The 16,122-nt window shown below is 41.2% G+C and overlaps 1 protein-coding gene across 1 annotated transcript in view; it reads right to left on the bottom strand.

Annotated features, from left to right (window-relative positions):
* The window catches only part of LOC139418351 (glutamate receptor 3), a 106,464-nt gene extending 102,766 nt beyond the window's left edge, over positions 1 to 3,698 (bottom strand). Inside the window, exons 1-2 of the mRNA XM_071167740.1 lie at positions 3,302 to 3,698; positions 2,638 to 2,796 (exon numbers count right to left, since the gene is read on the bottom strand). Of these exons, the coding sequence (XP_071023841.1) occupies positions 2,638 to 2,796; positions 3,302 to 3,389 (247 nt within the window). The 5' untranslated portion in view covers positions 3,390 to 3,698. The remainder of the gene's footprint in view (positions 1 to 2,637; positions 2,797 to 3,301) is intronic.
* Positions 3,699 to 16,122: the final 12,424 nt, after the last annotated feature.

The raw sequence follows: 16,122 nt of genomic DNA, 5'->3' as shown, positions 1-16,122 counted from the left end.
TGTTACATGTTGCATTTATATTTTTGTTCAGTGTACATACATATCATCCATTTGGTCATTTCATCTGACAGTAAAAATGGTGAGTAATTAATTATTGTGTTATTGTCCAATAATGTTAATGGACAAAAATTGCCCACTGATGCTAAATAGATGCAATGAATGATCTCATTTAATAAATGTGAAAATGAATATTATAGAAGTGCTGCACATTGAAAAGTCAGGCTTTGTAGCCTCTCTGGTCTAAGTCAAAGGTAATCCATGTTGGCTACTCTCCCCCTTCTTCTTCTGATGTCAACTTCAAAGAGGAAGTGACAAACAGAATACCATTATATCTTGGCACTGGGTGTTATGAATGCTTTATGAAGGCTTCGTGGAAGTCTGACTGATATTCATTTCTGATTTTCTTTTGTGTCATGCTTATAACAGACACGGTTTCCAAAAACTAAGATCACTATGATTCAGCATGGAAATACTGCAATATTAAAAAATATTAAAAAATAAAACACAAAAATCACACAGAAGGACAAATGTCCATTTGTAGCTCTACAAAACCATTACAATGAGAGAGGTGGTTTTGTATTTTTATAGACAAGCCCCCCCAGACAAGCCCCCCCAGACAAGCCACCCCAGACAAGCCCCCCCAGACAAGCCCCCCCAGACAAGCCCCCCCAAAGGCATCAAGCAAGCTCCAGATGTCCTCGTCTTTTTTCTCTTTATTGAGATACACAACTATCTGAGCAGCTAATTCTGTTTGCTGACACAGATGTGAATAGTCTGACTGATCCTTAGAGAAGTACAGTTAGAGAGAAGTTAGCGTGCCAAACGAGTGCTTCTGACACTCAGATGCATCCAGTGCAGCGAGAGGTAGTCAGCAAGACTTTGGAAGCCTGCTCACTGTCTACAACCATTCTCATCTTGAATGAACCAGAGGGTCCCATTGCATGCCCTTCAACAAAAACAAATGCCAAGACCTGACATTAGAATACACTCCCAGCTCCAACATGTTGAATATTAAATAAGCAAACAGATAAATATATTTATTTTCAGGTAAAAAGAAAAGAAACGCTATCCATAGCTGACTGTCTTCCATAAACAATGCAATACTGAACTGAACTGCAGGGTGCAGATACCGTAAATGAAGGACACCATGTCTGGTTTCTCATCAAAGGTTCCATGTCAAAGCAAAAACATTGTATCCTGGGGTAGCTATGTAGCATCAAACTGATGTTGGCATTGGCTCCTCTATGAACTGAAGAGATAAATACTCACACTAGAAACGGCAATACTGTATCTAATCACAGTGGAATATGCTACAGAAATGTGCTCATACTTGCATGTCAGTCATGTGACATACCCATATTCTGTCAGATTGATCACTATAATAGAGCATCTGGAGGCATTTCATAAATCCTGAAATAACTAAAACCCATCCGCTCCAATTAAAGGTCTATATCTCCCATGGCAATCAAATTAAATAGTCTGTTCCAGTAATTCATGAGAATTCATTCGACAAATCTAAGAGAGGAAAATTATTTTAACAAAATTATTTTATCACAGTGACAGCAAATGGATTTTGATACATCGTAAATCCAACAACTTGCAGCATAGGCTCTAGCAAAATGATGCACCCAGATACAGGGGGGTTAAATAAAGACCAACACTGGGATACACTGCAGGCTTATCCATGTGCACCCTCATTACAGACCTATCGCTGTGATCTTACAATAGTGCCTCAAGTGATCAGCAACTAAAAGAGAAGACAACACTGTCAAGTGCCATAAATGAACAATGTTTTACACCCAGGGCAGAGAGATGCTACTCTGCCAGAGGAATGTGGAATTGTCATACCAGATCAATATTAGCATACAGCTTTTCAACAGAACAACAGCCACCTCTGTTGAATTGTATCCATGGAAGGAGTAGCATTTCCTACATATGATGACCGCGACATTGTCATGCCATTGTTTAAAGCCTTTATCTCAGCTATAGACACACATGACAAGTTTACTGTGCTTCATCGTATACATTACACATTTGTACTGTACTTATGCACCACTGTGTTTCATAAACCAGGCTGACCCTAACCTGCTATTATTGTATACAATAGTGTACATCTGTCTGCTACAGTGTGTAGATTTACAAAAAGCAGTGATATAACAGAGAACTGAATCTGTCATTTGGATTAGTAGGCTATGTAAAAATTACCTCAACAACCACCTATTTGAAATATCAATGGCTTCATCTAAAAATAAACTGGGGCTTGTATAGTCAAACTTACTCCACACCTACACACAAACAGTATTTCTATAGAATCATCTATTCTATGGTATCCTCCTAAACAAATCAAGCTCTATTCACAATCATAGTGGTGTGAAAAAGTGTTTTGTATACAAAGGAAGATATTATATCCAGAAAGGAAAGAATTAACAGTTAAACTATATATGTGTTTTATTCTCAATCTTGAATCAACCCAGTTTAAAAGATGCTGCATTGACACAACAGCTTTATAATGTGTCTATGTGAGTGGGTGTACTGTTGGGCTACAATATTTTCTCATTAATTTTGGGGGGGGGGGGGGGCGGTTTTGGTATTTGTTGAATGAAATACATTGCAATAATTGAGTATCATGGTACTCACAAGCATGTGTGACGGAGAAGCTGTTCGAGGATTCGAGATTGTCTACATTGTAATTGAGATGGAAAGGTTTTTCCGTCACATTTTGATTGGTATTATACAGCTGGACAGCGAATCTGAAAGCGCTGTGCTCCTGCACTGTAGAGCGCATAAAGAGACCACCTATAGAAGAAAGAGAATAGGAGATTACGAAGAATATGACTTTTCATTGCCTAGTTGCTCTTATAATGTTTCATGAAAATATAGTATGACGTCAATATCAGTCCTTATAAATCATCAGTCCAATTTTACGCATCACATGGATGACCCTTACTTTATCTAGAATAAACACCACCCATTTAATTATACATAGATTAACTTGTTAATGTATTATCTACACTGCCCATTGCAGTCGTGGAAAGTTCTGTAGAAAGATACAGTACTTAAATAGGCTATGAGCAACTTTGTGCCATTTTCACCCACCCCCACTCTAAAGCGGTGTTTCGCTTAGGTGGCTATTACCCCACCTGTCGTTAGTGTAGGCTATTACTGATCAACTTGACAATTAATTATGCAAATATAAAATGAAGTCAATACCACACAACACTGTCTTAATGTACATTGATCTCGTTTTATGTTCAGGCTAAAGAAAAAACATGTTAGTTATGCTATTTCAAATATAACTTACCTATATTTATCTGGTTTGGAAACGCTCCATGCGATTTCCCAAAAAGCCACAACAAAAAAAGGACAATGGCTATTACGCGATGCCTCATTTTCTCCGGCCTCTGAATTTAACTCCTCAAACGAATCTGATATAGGAAAACCATGTACACAAGCCTATGCGCACAGAAAATCCGCCAGACGTGTAAGCAGCTCTCACTGTGTACTACCAGTGATATACTACAGGTACGTTGAGGTGCGAGCGGAACTGCAGCAAAGCGAATCTTATGCCGTTGAGAGGGGAAAAGGCAAAGACTTATCTCAAAGATGGTGGTGGAGCGAGAAGCGGATCTTATTGTGAATGAGGATCATCCAATTGGGCCAGCAGGGGGACGTTGATCAAACTTGATCTAACGTTGAATTATAACATCATCCTCCCCATCCCGCCACTGCAGACTTTGTTGGCTGGGAAGAAACCGCGCGGGCGCAGTGTAGAGTTTGTCCACATGGTGTAAAGAGAGTCAAGATACCATGGTATCATCTAACATCTGATCTACTCTACTCAAGTGGGCTAGTTGAGGGTATATCAAATTACTGGTAGACTTTAATGCATCATCTATAAACTATCCGGTGAAGATTACATTTGTTTACATGAAAAAAATTGCATTAGGCTAAATTATATTTCTAAATATATTATTGACAGGGATATTAAATGAATGCCAGGCAAATTGGTCACCCTCTCATCACCTGTGTAAGTGGTCTTTGGAGATATTCCTGAAGACATGCCTATGTTTTTAACATCTACAGGATCGGTGGGTCCCCCACGTGACGGTTGAGCTAACGTAGGCTAATGCAATTAGCATGAGACTGTAAGTAACAAGAACATCTCCCAGGACATAGACATATCTGATATTGGCATGAAGCTTAAATTCTTGTTAATCTAACTGCACTGTCCAATTTACAGTAGCTATTACAGTGAAAGTCTACCATGCTATTGTTTGAGGAGAGTGCACAGTTATGAACTTGAAAAGTTATTAATAAACCAATTAGGCACATATGGTCAGTCTTGATACAAAATTTTGAACAGAAATGCAATGGTTCATTGGATCAGTCTAAAAATGTGCACATACACTGCTTCCATCTAGTGGCCAAAATCTAAATGCAACTGGGCTGGAATAATACATTAAGGCCTTTCTCTTGCATTTCAAAGATGATGGTACAAAAAAAATACAAAAAAACGATTGTTTTTTTCTTTTTATTTTCTTTTAACAGATCTAATGTGTTATATTCTCTTACATTAATTTCACATTTCCACAAACTTCAAAGTGTTTCCTTTCAAATTGTATCAAGAATATGCATATCCTTGCTTCAATGCCTGAGCTACAGGCAGTTAGATTTGGGTATTTAATTTCAGGTGAAAATTGAAAAAAAGGGACGGATCCTGTTAAAATTCCCTGAACTAAACCCTAACATTAGCCACAGCAATTGCATTCGTAACATATCATACAAATTGTAATTCCTTACATATCATAGGAAAATAACTATGGACATCCACAAATTAATACATACCATATGAAACGTAACATACCGTATCATACTAATTGGAGTGTCCCGGATTTACGTTTACAATGTTACATTTACACCTGAGGTTGACAAGCAACAGTGTGCAACTCCTCTGCAATACTAATGAGCATTTCCAACCTAGTGGAGGCGAGAGCACTCTAGCGCTGGGAGCGATTTCATTCCCCAGGATGGAACATCACATCCCTTTTCTCTGGGTGCCTTCCTGTGACTAGAGGCACAGTAGGACTTGATGAAGAGGGGTCTGATAAGTCCTGGGCTTTGATGGGGCACTGCAGCAGCACCTGTTTCACATTATCCCGTAACCCCAGAATTAATTAGACAGACTCAATCACATTCGCTCTAAACATACCCCACAGACAGGCAGTGCAGATGACTCTGCAATCATGGGAGGAATTATGAAAACTTCAAGTGGCACTCAACTAATTTGGGGCATATTTGACTGACTCAAATATGGGCTGGGTTACAGGTTTAAGCTAGGTGGCAAATCCTAATGTTAGCTAGGTGGCTAACATTAGCTAGGGGTTAGGGTTAGCGGTTAAGGTTAGGGTTAGGGTTGAGGTTAATGTTATGAGTTAGGTTAAAGATTTAGGTTTAGGGGAAGGGTTAGCTAACATGCTAAGTAGTTGCAAAGTAGCTAAAAAAGTAGTAAGTCTGCACAGTTGCTAATATGCTAAAGTTGTCCGTGGTGAGATTCAAACACGCAACCTTCGGGTTGCTAGACGTTCGCGTTATATGCCTACCCATCCACCCCAACCAACCGACTTGTGCATACACATCGTTTGGGGGGATACAGTTCATAAACGATATTGTGCAGTTATAAAGGTATTAAATCATCTTCTCTAACCACTATACACACGGTAGCATACAGCCTCTCATTATACTGTAGGGATGTGATCCTTCAAAACAATGAGAATTCACACACCAGCACATCTCTATCAAACCACTATAAATAAGATGATATAGATTACATTAGAGAAGCTCTTTGTTCAGAGAGTCAGTGTGTACAGTGGAGAGCCAAAGGCAAGTCAGCCAATCATTACGGCTTCCTGTCAGGACGAGGCCGATGCAGAATAGGTCAGACTGTATTGATCCAGATCAATCAGAGGGATTTAAATGCTTGGCAATACAACTCCGATGTTAATTTACAGTTCACTCACTGATCTAGGGCCAGAACAGTGTGGCTGTGCTGCACAACTGCTGGGTGATTCCATTCCAGGAGCAAATTGTTTTAGCTTTAGAACATCTACAGTATATTTCCTCTGTAAGACATCACAGATTTGATGAACTACACAATTTTCCATTTAAATGGCATATCCCTTTCGGCTCGGCTGTGGAAAATTATTCAATTTGTTCCTGTGCACTCGAAAACAAACAGACTTAATTTGATAGAGCTTGTGGCAAATCTGGCGGTTTACAGTCACTGAGGTGTGTCTGTCATCATGATGAGAGCCATCAGAGGCAAACTCATCCAGAGATAATATACAGGAACACCCTAAAAATGAAACGTTTTCATACTACATCTCCCTTTGAAAAGAGAATGGTGTGGTGATGATGATGTGACTAGGTCTAAAACATCTCAACAGGGAAAAAGATGGGAAACAAGGACTCCAGGGTCAAGCTAAATAGATTGGAAGAGAAAGGAAGGGAGATGAGCAAGAGAGACAGGCAGTCAAGGAGAGATGCAGCATGACGCTAAGGCCTGTCTTTACTCACGCTCTCTGAAGACATGGAAATGTGCTTTAGGCTTTTAAACGATGAGCAGCCAGCTGTGCATTCTTTCCACGCTAAAGTGAATTCAAGATATGAATGTATGTACTGTTGGTGTTGATTCATTATATGCTGTTATTACTCTTATTATGTGCTGTTTGTATTCATTAAAAATAGGTTTGGTGCAGACAATGGCTTGCCTGAGACATTTTTTTTGAATTATCCTAAGCATGCAAAGGTGGTTGCAAATATCTGGCGCAGCATTCTTTTCATCATATTATAATGAGACACGCACACACAGTGTGTGTGAATTCAGCAAGACCCCACTGAGTGGAAATGACAGTGGGCCATTCCAGCACCTCCTAAGGACTTTAAGTGAACATGCCATTGAGACACTGTTGACCATATGGTACAATTCATGGCACAGTCTAATTTTGGCATACTCTCAATGCTAGTTGTATTTAGCTCACAAACAAACCATATCCCCCAGGGAAATATTTATATTTTCTTTAAATGTCAATATGTTTTATGCAATCCAAGTTTACTAGCAGAAGAGACGCACATTAATTTCGCCATCCATAGAGAAGTACAAAGAACATCACCACTATGTGACAGATATCTACCATGTCTACCATGTCTGACTGCAAACTTTATTTCTGTAGGCTGGAGGCCTGACTGGCTGGTGGTAATCATTAGAAGTTGATCACAAGCTGTTTCCATAATAAGACTTTGTGTGCAAGGTAGTAATGTCTCTAGGGATACGATTCTTAAAAGTAGTGGCCACCTTTCATCAGTGAGAGCCTCTGATTTCTAACTCACATAGCCAAATCCCTGTTACAGGATATTACATGTAATTCATATTGACTAATTCATATTGACTAAAGCTGTCAATATACCGTAGATGATGTGAGATGTTTTTTTCCTTTGGTAATGGATTCTTAGAACACACAGAATTACACACAAGTTGTAAGCCTGAGGGAGTGGACTGGCCTATATACAGCCAGGCAAATGCAGTGTTCTACATTTGTACTATGAGCAGAGTGCAAACCGTTACCGTCAGACTCAGACCCATCTGCAATCTACAGTAATTAAATCAGTAAAAAGTCATTTTACTTCCCACTTGTTTCTCCAGCCGGTTTATTCTAAATAATTTGCCCTTTAATTTAATGGAGCATGCATTGTAATGGAATGAGACTGCAGTCTAGGGGAGGACAATAATATGGTTTGCTATTTTTGTCAACTTGTTTAACTGTTTTTGAAGTAACTGTTTGATTATTCTCCCAGAAAAGCACTTGACATATAGAAGACATGCAAATATTTCTGTCTGAATCCTCAGCTTGGAGGTGATGCCTGTGTGTCAGGATGAAGCCTTGTTAATTTTACATCACGTCTCCTGTTTTGCCTTCATTACTCAGAGCTAGAGCCTGTGAAATTGGATGTGGGCCGTGCCAGGCATGTGACTGTTTGCAGCGGCTCTGTCTTTCACATTCAAGTTCACATTAGGGCCAAAGCCTGCCAGAGAAACTGGCAAGTGCACTGCAAAAGTGTTCTGATGCATGAGCAGCCTAATTTTCCTCGGGCAGATAAAGAAAATTACGGTTGGCATTGGCTAATTAAAGATGAAAAATCCACAGGTGAACAATGTCTCTCTATGTAAACAGAGCACAGTGCACAGTCCTGTCATACAGTTTAACTTCGAGAGATGGGGTAGCAAATCTAAGTGAAGAGAACATGACATAACCAGTGGTGTCGTCTGATGGGGGGGCTGTCCAGCAGAGCAGAATATGACCCACTTATTTGATTTTTGATATGCCACTTGTGTTTGGTTGGTTGCTAATATTGTAAAGGAAAGTCATATTAGTAGCCTACTGATGCATCTCAAAAACACCTTAAATCCATAGACTGTACAAGGATAGGTTTACATCCAATGTATTCCATAGTTTTCCAACAAATAGTGTACATTGTCATATACATCCTAATGTTGAGTTCATGTGTCTAGTAGTCCATTTGACAGTTTGTTGCATGTACCCATGAGAGGAATACCTGTGTTTAACATTAACATTATGGTGTCTTTTCTCTTTGACAGTATTTGACATCAGAATAACAACAAGAGGAGACTTGTCCTCTGTTTAGGGTACTGTACTGAAAGGTCAGAGGATAAAATAACATATTGAATCAGATGAAAGGCTATGGTTGGGATTCCTCTCGGTCTCTGAACTTCCTATAAACACAATTAGTTGGACTTAATACAGTGCCTTCAGAAATGATTCAAACCCCTTGAATTATTTCACATTTGTTGTGTTACAGCCTGAATTCAAAATTGATTACATATATTTTCTTCTCACCTATCTACACACAATACCCCATAATGACATTTTAGCAAATGTATTGAAAATAAAATACATCAATTCACACCCCCGAGTGAATACTTTGTAGAAGCATCTTTGGCATCTATTATAGCTTTGAGTTGTCTTGGGTATGTCTGTATCAGTTTTGTACATATGGATTTGGGGATTTTCTCCCATTCTTCCTTGTAAATTTTCTCAAGCTCTGTTAAGTTAGATGAGGAGTGGCTGTGAACAGCAATCTTCAAGTCTTTCCACAGATGTTCCATTGGATTCAAGTCTGGGCTTTGGCTGGGCCACTCAAGGACTTTCACATTCTTGTTCAGAAGTCATTCCAGCGTTTCTTTGGCTGTATGCTTAAGGTCATTGTTCTGTTGGAACGTAAAATCTTCACCCCAGTCTAAGGTCGTTTGAAATCTGAAGCAGGTTCTCATCAAGGATGTGCCTGTATGTGCCTGTATCCATTCATTGTTCCCTCAGTCCTTACCAGTCTCCCAGTCCATGCCGCTGAAAAGTATCCACGTAGCATAATGGTGCCACCATCATGCTTCACGGTAGGGATGGTGTTAGACGGGTGATGAGCTGTGCCTGGTTTTCTCCAGACATAGCGCTTTACAAAGAGTTAAAATGATGTGTCCACAGAGTCTTTCACTTGCCTTTTTTGCAAACTCTAGGCATGCTGTCATGTGCCTTTTTCTCAGGAGTGGCTTCCGTCAGTCCACTCTCCCAACGTCATGACACAACACTGAGGCATGCATGATTGCATCAGCTGTTCCGGACGACTGTGTGATCACGCTCTCCGTAGCCGACGTGAGTTAGAACTTTAAACAGGTCAACATACACAAGGCTGTGGGGCCAGATGAATTACCAGGACGTGTGCTCCGGGCATGTGCTGACCAACTGGCAGGTGTCTTCACTGACATTTTCAACATGTCCCTGGTTGAGTCTGTAATACCAACATGCTTCAAGCAGACCACCATAGTCCCTGTGCCCAAGAACACACGAAGTGCTTTGAAAGGCTGGTAATGTCTCACATCAACACCATTATCCCAGAAACCCTAGACCCACTCCAATTTGCATACCGCCCAAACAGATCCACAGATGATGCAATCTCTATTGCACTCCACACTGCCCTTTCCCACCTGGACAAAAGGAACACGTATGTGATAATGCTGTTCATTGACTACAGCTCAGCGTTCAACACCATAGTACCCTCAAAGCTCATCACTAAGCTAAGGATCCTGGGACTAAACACCTCCCTCTGCAACTGGATCCTGGACTTCTTGACAGGCCTCCCAAAGGTGGTGAGGGTAGGTAGCAACACATCTGCCACGCTGATCCTCAACACTGGAGCTCCCCAGGGGTGCGTGCTCAGTCCCCTCCTGTACTCCCTGTTCACCCATGACTGCATGGCCAGGAACGACTCCAACACCATCATTAAGTTTGCTGACGACACAACAGTGGCCTGATCCCCGACAACGACGAGATAGCCTATAGGGAGGAGGTCAGAGACCTGGCCGGGTGGTGCCAGAATAACAACCTATCCCTCAATGTAACCAAGACTAAGGAGTTGATTGTGGACTACAGGAAAAGGAGCATCGAGCACGTCCCCATTCTCATCGACGGGGCTGTAGTGGAGCAGGTTGAGAGCTTCAAGTTCCTTGGTGTCCACATCAACAACAAACTAGAATTGGCCAAACACACCAAGACAGTCGTGAAGAGGGGACGACAAAACCTATTCCCCCTCAGGAAACTAAAAAGATTTGGCATGGGTCCTGAGATCCTCAAAAGGTTCTACAGCTGCAACATCGAGAGCATCACTGCCTGGTACGGCAATTGCTCGGCCTCTGACCGCAAGGCATTTCAGAGGGTAGTGCGTACGGCCCAGTACATCACAGGGGCAAAGCTGCCTGCCATCCAGGACCTCTACACCAGGCGGTGTCAGAGGAAGGCCCTAAAAATTGTCAAAGAACCCAGCCACAGACTGTTCTCTCTACTACCGCATGGCAAGCGGTACCGGAGTGTCAAGTCTAGGACAAAAAGTCTTCTCAACAGTTTTTACCCCCAAGACATAAGACTCCTGAACAGGTAACCAATGGTTACCCAGACTATTTGCATTGTGTGCCCCCCCAACCCCTCTTTTACGCTGCTGCTACTCTCTGTTTATCTTATATGCATAGACACTTGAACTATACATTCATGTACATACCACCTCAATTGGCCCGACCAACCAGTGCTCCCGCACATTGGCTAACCGGGCTATCTGCATTGTGTCCCACCACCCGCCAACCCATCTTTGCTGCTCTCTGTTCATCATATATGCATAGTCACTTTAACGATACCTACATGTACATACTACTTCAATAAGCCTGACTAACAGGTGTCTGTATAGAGCCTTGCTACTCTTTTTTCAAATGTCTTTCTACTGTTGTTTTATTTCTTTACTTACCTACACACAGACACACACACAGACACACACACACACACATACCTTTTTTTGGCACCATTGGTTAGAGCCTGTATGTAAGCATTTCACTGTAAGGTTTACACCTGTTGTATTCGGCGCACGTGACAAATAAACTTTGATTTGATTTGTGAGATGCTGCCTCACACTTTCGATGTGCACATCAGCATGAGATCTGGCTGTACCGTTGGAAGCAGATACTGCTGTGTTTCAGCAGGGCCAGAAACAGGGTGGCGGCATTGCTTGCCAACATGTTTCTCAGCAGCCAGTCAAATGGACAAAAGTAAGCCACAGGTGTGTCCTATCAGGACCCTTGTTTAGTTCCACAGCTCAAAAGTAATCACTCGGTTGTGCCTATTCTTTAGAATACCACAGCTCTCATATCTGTTCTGGGGAGACAACAGAGAGCATAATAAAGAAGTCCTGAAGTAGTCCTCCATGGAAGCAATTGAATCCACCTAAGGGACTGTATACCAGCCTAAGGCATGGTAATAATGAAATGGCACTGTTATAACTATTCACAGATAGTTTAAGTCGGATCATCAGCACTCATCCATTTATATGCCGATGATGCAGTCTTATACTCAGCTGGCCCCTCCCCGGATGTTGTGTTAAATGCTCTACAATAAAGCTTTCTTACAAGCTTTCTCTGCCCTTAACCTTGTTCTGACTCCAAAACTCCAAAACAAAGGTTATGTGGTTTGGTAAGAAGAATGCCCCTCTCCCCACAGGTATGATTACTACCTCTGAGGATTTAGAGCTGTCCTTCTGTCCTCCTCTGTACTTCTCTCAGCATATATCAAAGTTGCAGGCTAAAGTTAGAGGAAACCAAGTCTAGATGTATCTTAATCACTCCTCTTTCACTCCAGCTGCCAAACTAACCTTGATTCAGATGACCATCCTACCCATGTTAGATTACGGAGACGTAATTTATAGATCGGCAGGTAAGGGTGCTCTCGAGGGCTAGATGTTCCTTATAGGACGCATCACTGAACTCTATACTCTTCTGTAAACTGGTCATCTCTGTATACCTGTCACACGACCCACTGGTTGATGCTTATTTATGAAACCCTATCTGAGATATCTACTGCAGCCCTCATCCTACACATACAACACCCGTTCTACCAGTCACATTCTGTTAAAAATGCCCAAAGTCTTCTCAGTTCACTGCAGCTAGCGACTGGAACGAGCTGCAACAAACATTCAAACTGTACAGTTCTCAATCTCTACATTCAGACTCAATCATGGACACTCTTACTGACAGTTGTGGCTGCTTTGTGTGATGTACAGTATTGTTGTTTCAACCTTCTTGCCCTTTGTGCTGTTGTCTTTGCCCAATAATGTTTGTAACCTGTGCTGCTGCCATGTTGTGTTGCTACCATGTTGTTGTCATGTTGTGTTGCTACCATGCTGTGTTGTCATGTGTTGCTGCCATGCTATGTTGTTGTCTTAGTTCTCTCTTTATGTTGTCTCTCTTGTCATGAGGTGTGTTTTGTCCTATATTTTTATTTTATTTATTTGTATTTTTAATCCTCCGTCCCCGCAAAAGGCCTTTTGCCAGGCCGTCATTGTAAATAAGAATGTGTTCTTAATGACTTGCCAAGTTAAATAAAGGTTAAATAAAATAAAAATAAAACAAATACATTTGACAACAACCCAGTAGACATGGGCAGTTATGGTAGCTGTAATGTCATGGTTATTATAGAGTTGTAAATGCTTCATGATGGCCAGGTGGATCAAGCAGTGTTAGCTAGATTTCCACTGGGGCTGAATTAAAAGCCTTGGACAGAATCTGTGTCCCTGGAATCTGCCTGGAATGGCTTATAACAGGCACAGTTGAATTACTGTTATTGAATCACATACAGTATGCAGCGCAAAAGTTGTCATGAGATTAAGTCCAAGGCAGAATGCTGCTTTATTAGCATTGTCAGTGTGTCCAAAAGAGGGCAGCTCAAGGCACTGTTTTCTGTTTTTGTTTTCCTTTGGAGATGTGCAGCAGAAACACTGTTGACATGAGCCTCATCACTCTAAGGCTATTTACTCTGAACGCTCCCCAGCTTCAGATGATAGGATGACCTTGCAGCCTCTAATATGTTGCTTCCTGGCAGAAGGAAGGCACAGATTGTCCTCCACGCCATTTCTAAGTATTTGTTAATAGAGGAGCAATTGGAAGGATGCCTTGATTGTTTGGAACAACAGCATTTCCCCCTATAATTCATGCAACATCCTCTAATGGAAGAGAATGTGCCACTTCATGGTATAGTTCCATTTGACAGCAAGATGCACTCACAATTTAGCTCTAATTGCAGATGAATACCTACAGTAATGCAGTACAACTACCACTGTGTATTCTATAATAATGAGACGATCTCAGTATATTATATAAGTTGGAGAGCCATTTTATCCTGTACTAACATGCTGGTAACTACAGGGAGCTAAGGTGCTGCAGCACAAATTAATATTAACAGTAATTTGATTCCAACATCCTTGTGTCTTCAGCTGCAGAATATCCCACAGGCAAATTGTCAGTGCTTAGAGAGCGGAGCAAATTAGCCTGGCAATTTTAATTAGCGAGGTTCTGCTTTCTCAAAAAGCCCACCGTCTCCCTCTTCCTTTTGATGAGATATTGACTATGCCCATACTGTAGAAAAATTACAAAAAGGTAAAACTGAGTCACGAAAGGAGGAAACTGTATGCATGGGAGAGGCAGTAGACTGTGTTGTTACCAGTTTCCGTGTGAATCTAAGAACATTTTGGTGGGGTAATTAGAGTGACCAAGCTTCAAAAGACTCCTGATAAAAAGGAAGTACTGTAGCCTATAGCATGGAGAGGAGATAAACTAGGTCTGGTTGTGCTGCTGCTTATACCAGCTCACAGGTTTATATGATCACGATTCAGTGTGAAGCCAGTGTTAAACTGCTGCGTTTTGAACAGGTTATACATGCATGACTATCTAATTTAGCTATTTGTGAGGAAGAGGCATAGCTGAAAAACAGATCATAGTCAGTGAAACCAGAAATAACCAAATCATAATTATTATTTTTTTCAATACATTTAAAATTGATAAATGAGTGTATTGTATAATACTGTAGTATAGCATGATTTTGTGCCAGATCAAAGTCAAATGTTCAATTCAGGGAACTGATTCAACCCCCTTGGGGACTGCAGGTTCCTAGATGACCTTCAGGAACTTTAGGTTGGATGCCATATACGTTCTCTCAATCAGGGGCCCACAGGGCCAAATGATTATTGTCATGTCAGCCTGAGGTCCATGTGACTTGACTGACAACATGTCCGACAAAACAGAAAGACCATGAGGACCAACCTCATTACAGCTTCTCTACCTACAGTGCTGTATACAGCTACTGCAGACCTGGGTCATATATGCCTTTCTACCATTTCAACTAGCCTTGAATTCTCTACTTATCCATAATTACCACAATGTAATCTGTTTGATTGTTATGACCAAACTACACTGAACAAAAATATAAAACACAACATGTAAAGTGTTGTTCCCATGTTTCATCATCTGAAATAAAAGATCCCATAAATGTTCCATATGCACATATGTATGTTTACATCCCTGTTAGTGAGCATTTTTCCTTTGCCAAGATAATCCATCCACCTGACAGGTGTGGCATGTCAAGAAGCTGATTAAACAGCATGATCATTACACAGGGGCACAACGTGCTGGGGACAATAAAAGGCCACTCTAAAATGTGCAGTTTTGCCATGTAACACAATGCCACAGATGTCTCAAGTTGAGGGAGCATGCAATTGGGTTGATGAACTGCAGGAATGTCCACCAGAGCTGTTACCAGATAATCAAATGTTAATTTCTCTACCATAAGCCGCCTCCAACGTCGTTTTAGAGAATTTGGCAGTACGTCCAACCGGCTTCACAACCGCAGACGTATGGTGTCATATGGGTGAGCGATTTGCTGATGTCAAAGCTGTGAACAGAGTACCCCATGGTGGCGATGAGGTTATGGTATAGGCAGACATAAGTTACGAACAACGAACACAATTGCATTTTATCGATGGCAATTTGAATGCAGAGTACTGTGATGAGATCCTGATGCACATTGTCATAACATTCATCCGCCACCATCACCTCATGTTTCAGCATGATAATGCACAGCCCCATGTCGCAAGGATCTGTACACAATTCCTGGAAGCTGAAAATGTCCCAGTTATTCAATGGCCTGCATACTTACCAGACATGTCACCATTGAGCATGTTTGGGACGCTCTGGATCAACGTGTACAACAGCGTGTTCCAGGTCCCGCCAATATCCAGGAACTTCGCACAGCCATTGAAAAGAAGTGGGACAACGTTCAACAGCCTGATCAACTCTATGCGAAGGAGAGGTTCCGCGCCTCATGAGGCAAATGGTGGTCACAGCAGATACTGACTGGTCTTCTGATCCACATCCCTACCTTTATTTTAAGGTATCTGTGACCAACAGATACATGTCTTTATTCCCTGTCATGTTAAATCCATAGATTAGTGCCTAATTTATTTATTTCAATTGACTGATTTCCTAACATGAACTGGAACTCAGTAAAATCTTAGAAATTGTTGCATTTAGATTTTTGTTCAGTATATTTGAAGATGTGGAGACTTGTTGGAAAATGTAGTACATGTAGCTATCTGTACTGTGTTAGAGTATCCTTCTTATCCATGCAAAAGTTAGATTTAATTTTAAAGCCAGTTCAGTACACTGCTGTCATTCCCTAAGGTGAT

This window comes from Oncorhynchus clarkii, chromosome 10 (assembly GCF_045791955.1).
Source record: "Oncorhynchus clarkii lewisi isolate Uvic-CL-2024 chromosome 10, UVic_Ocla_1.0, whole genome shotgun sequence".
Classification (NCBI taxonomy): domain Eukaryota; kingdom Metazoa; phylum Chordata; class Actinopteri; order Salmoniformes; family Salmonidae; genus Oncorhynchus; species Oncorhynchus clarkii.
Note: the sequence above shows the minus strand (reverse complement) of the source record. Positions and strands in the feature narration are given on the sequence as shown.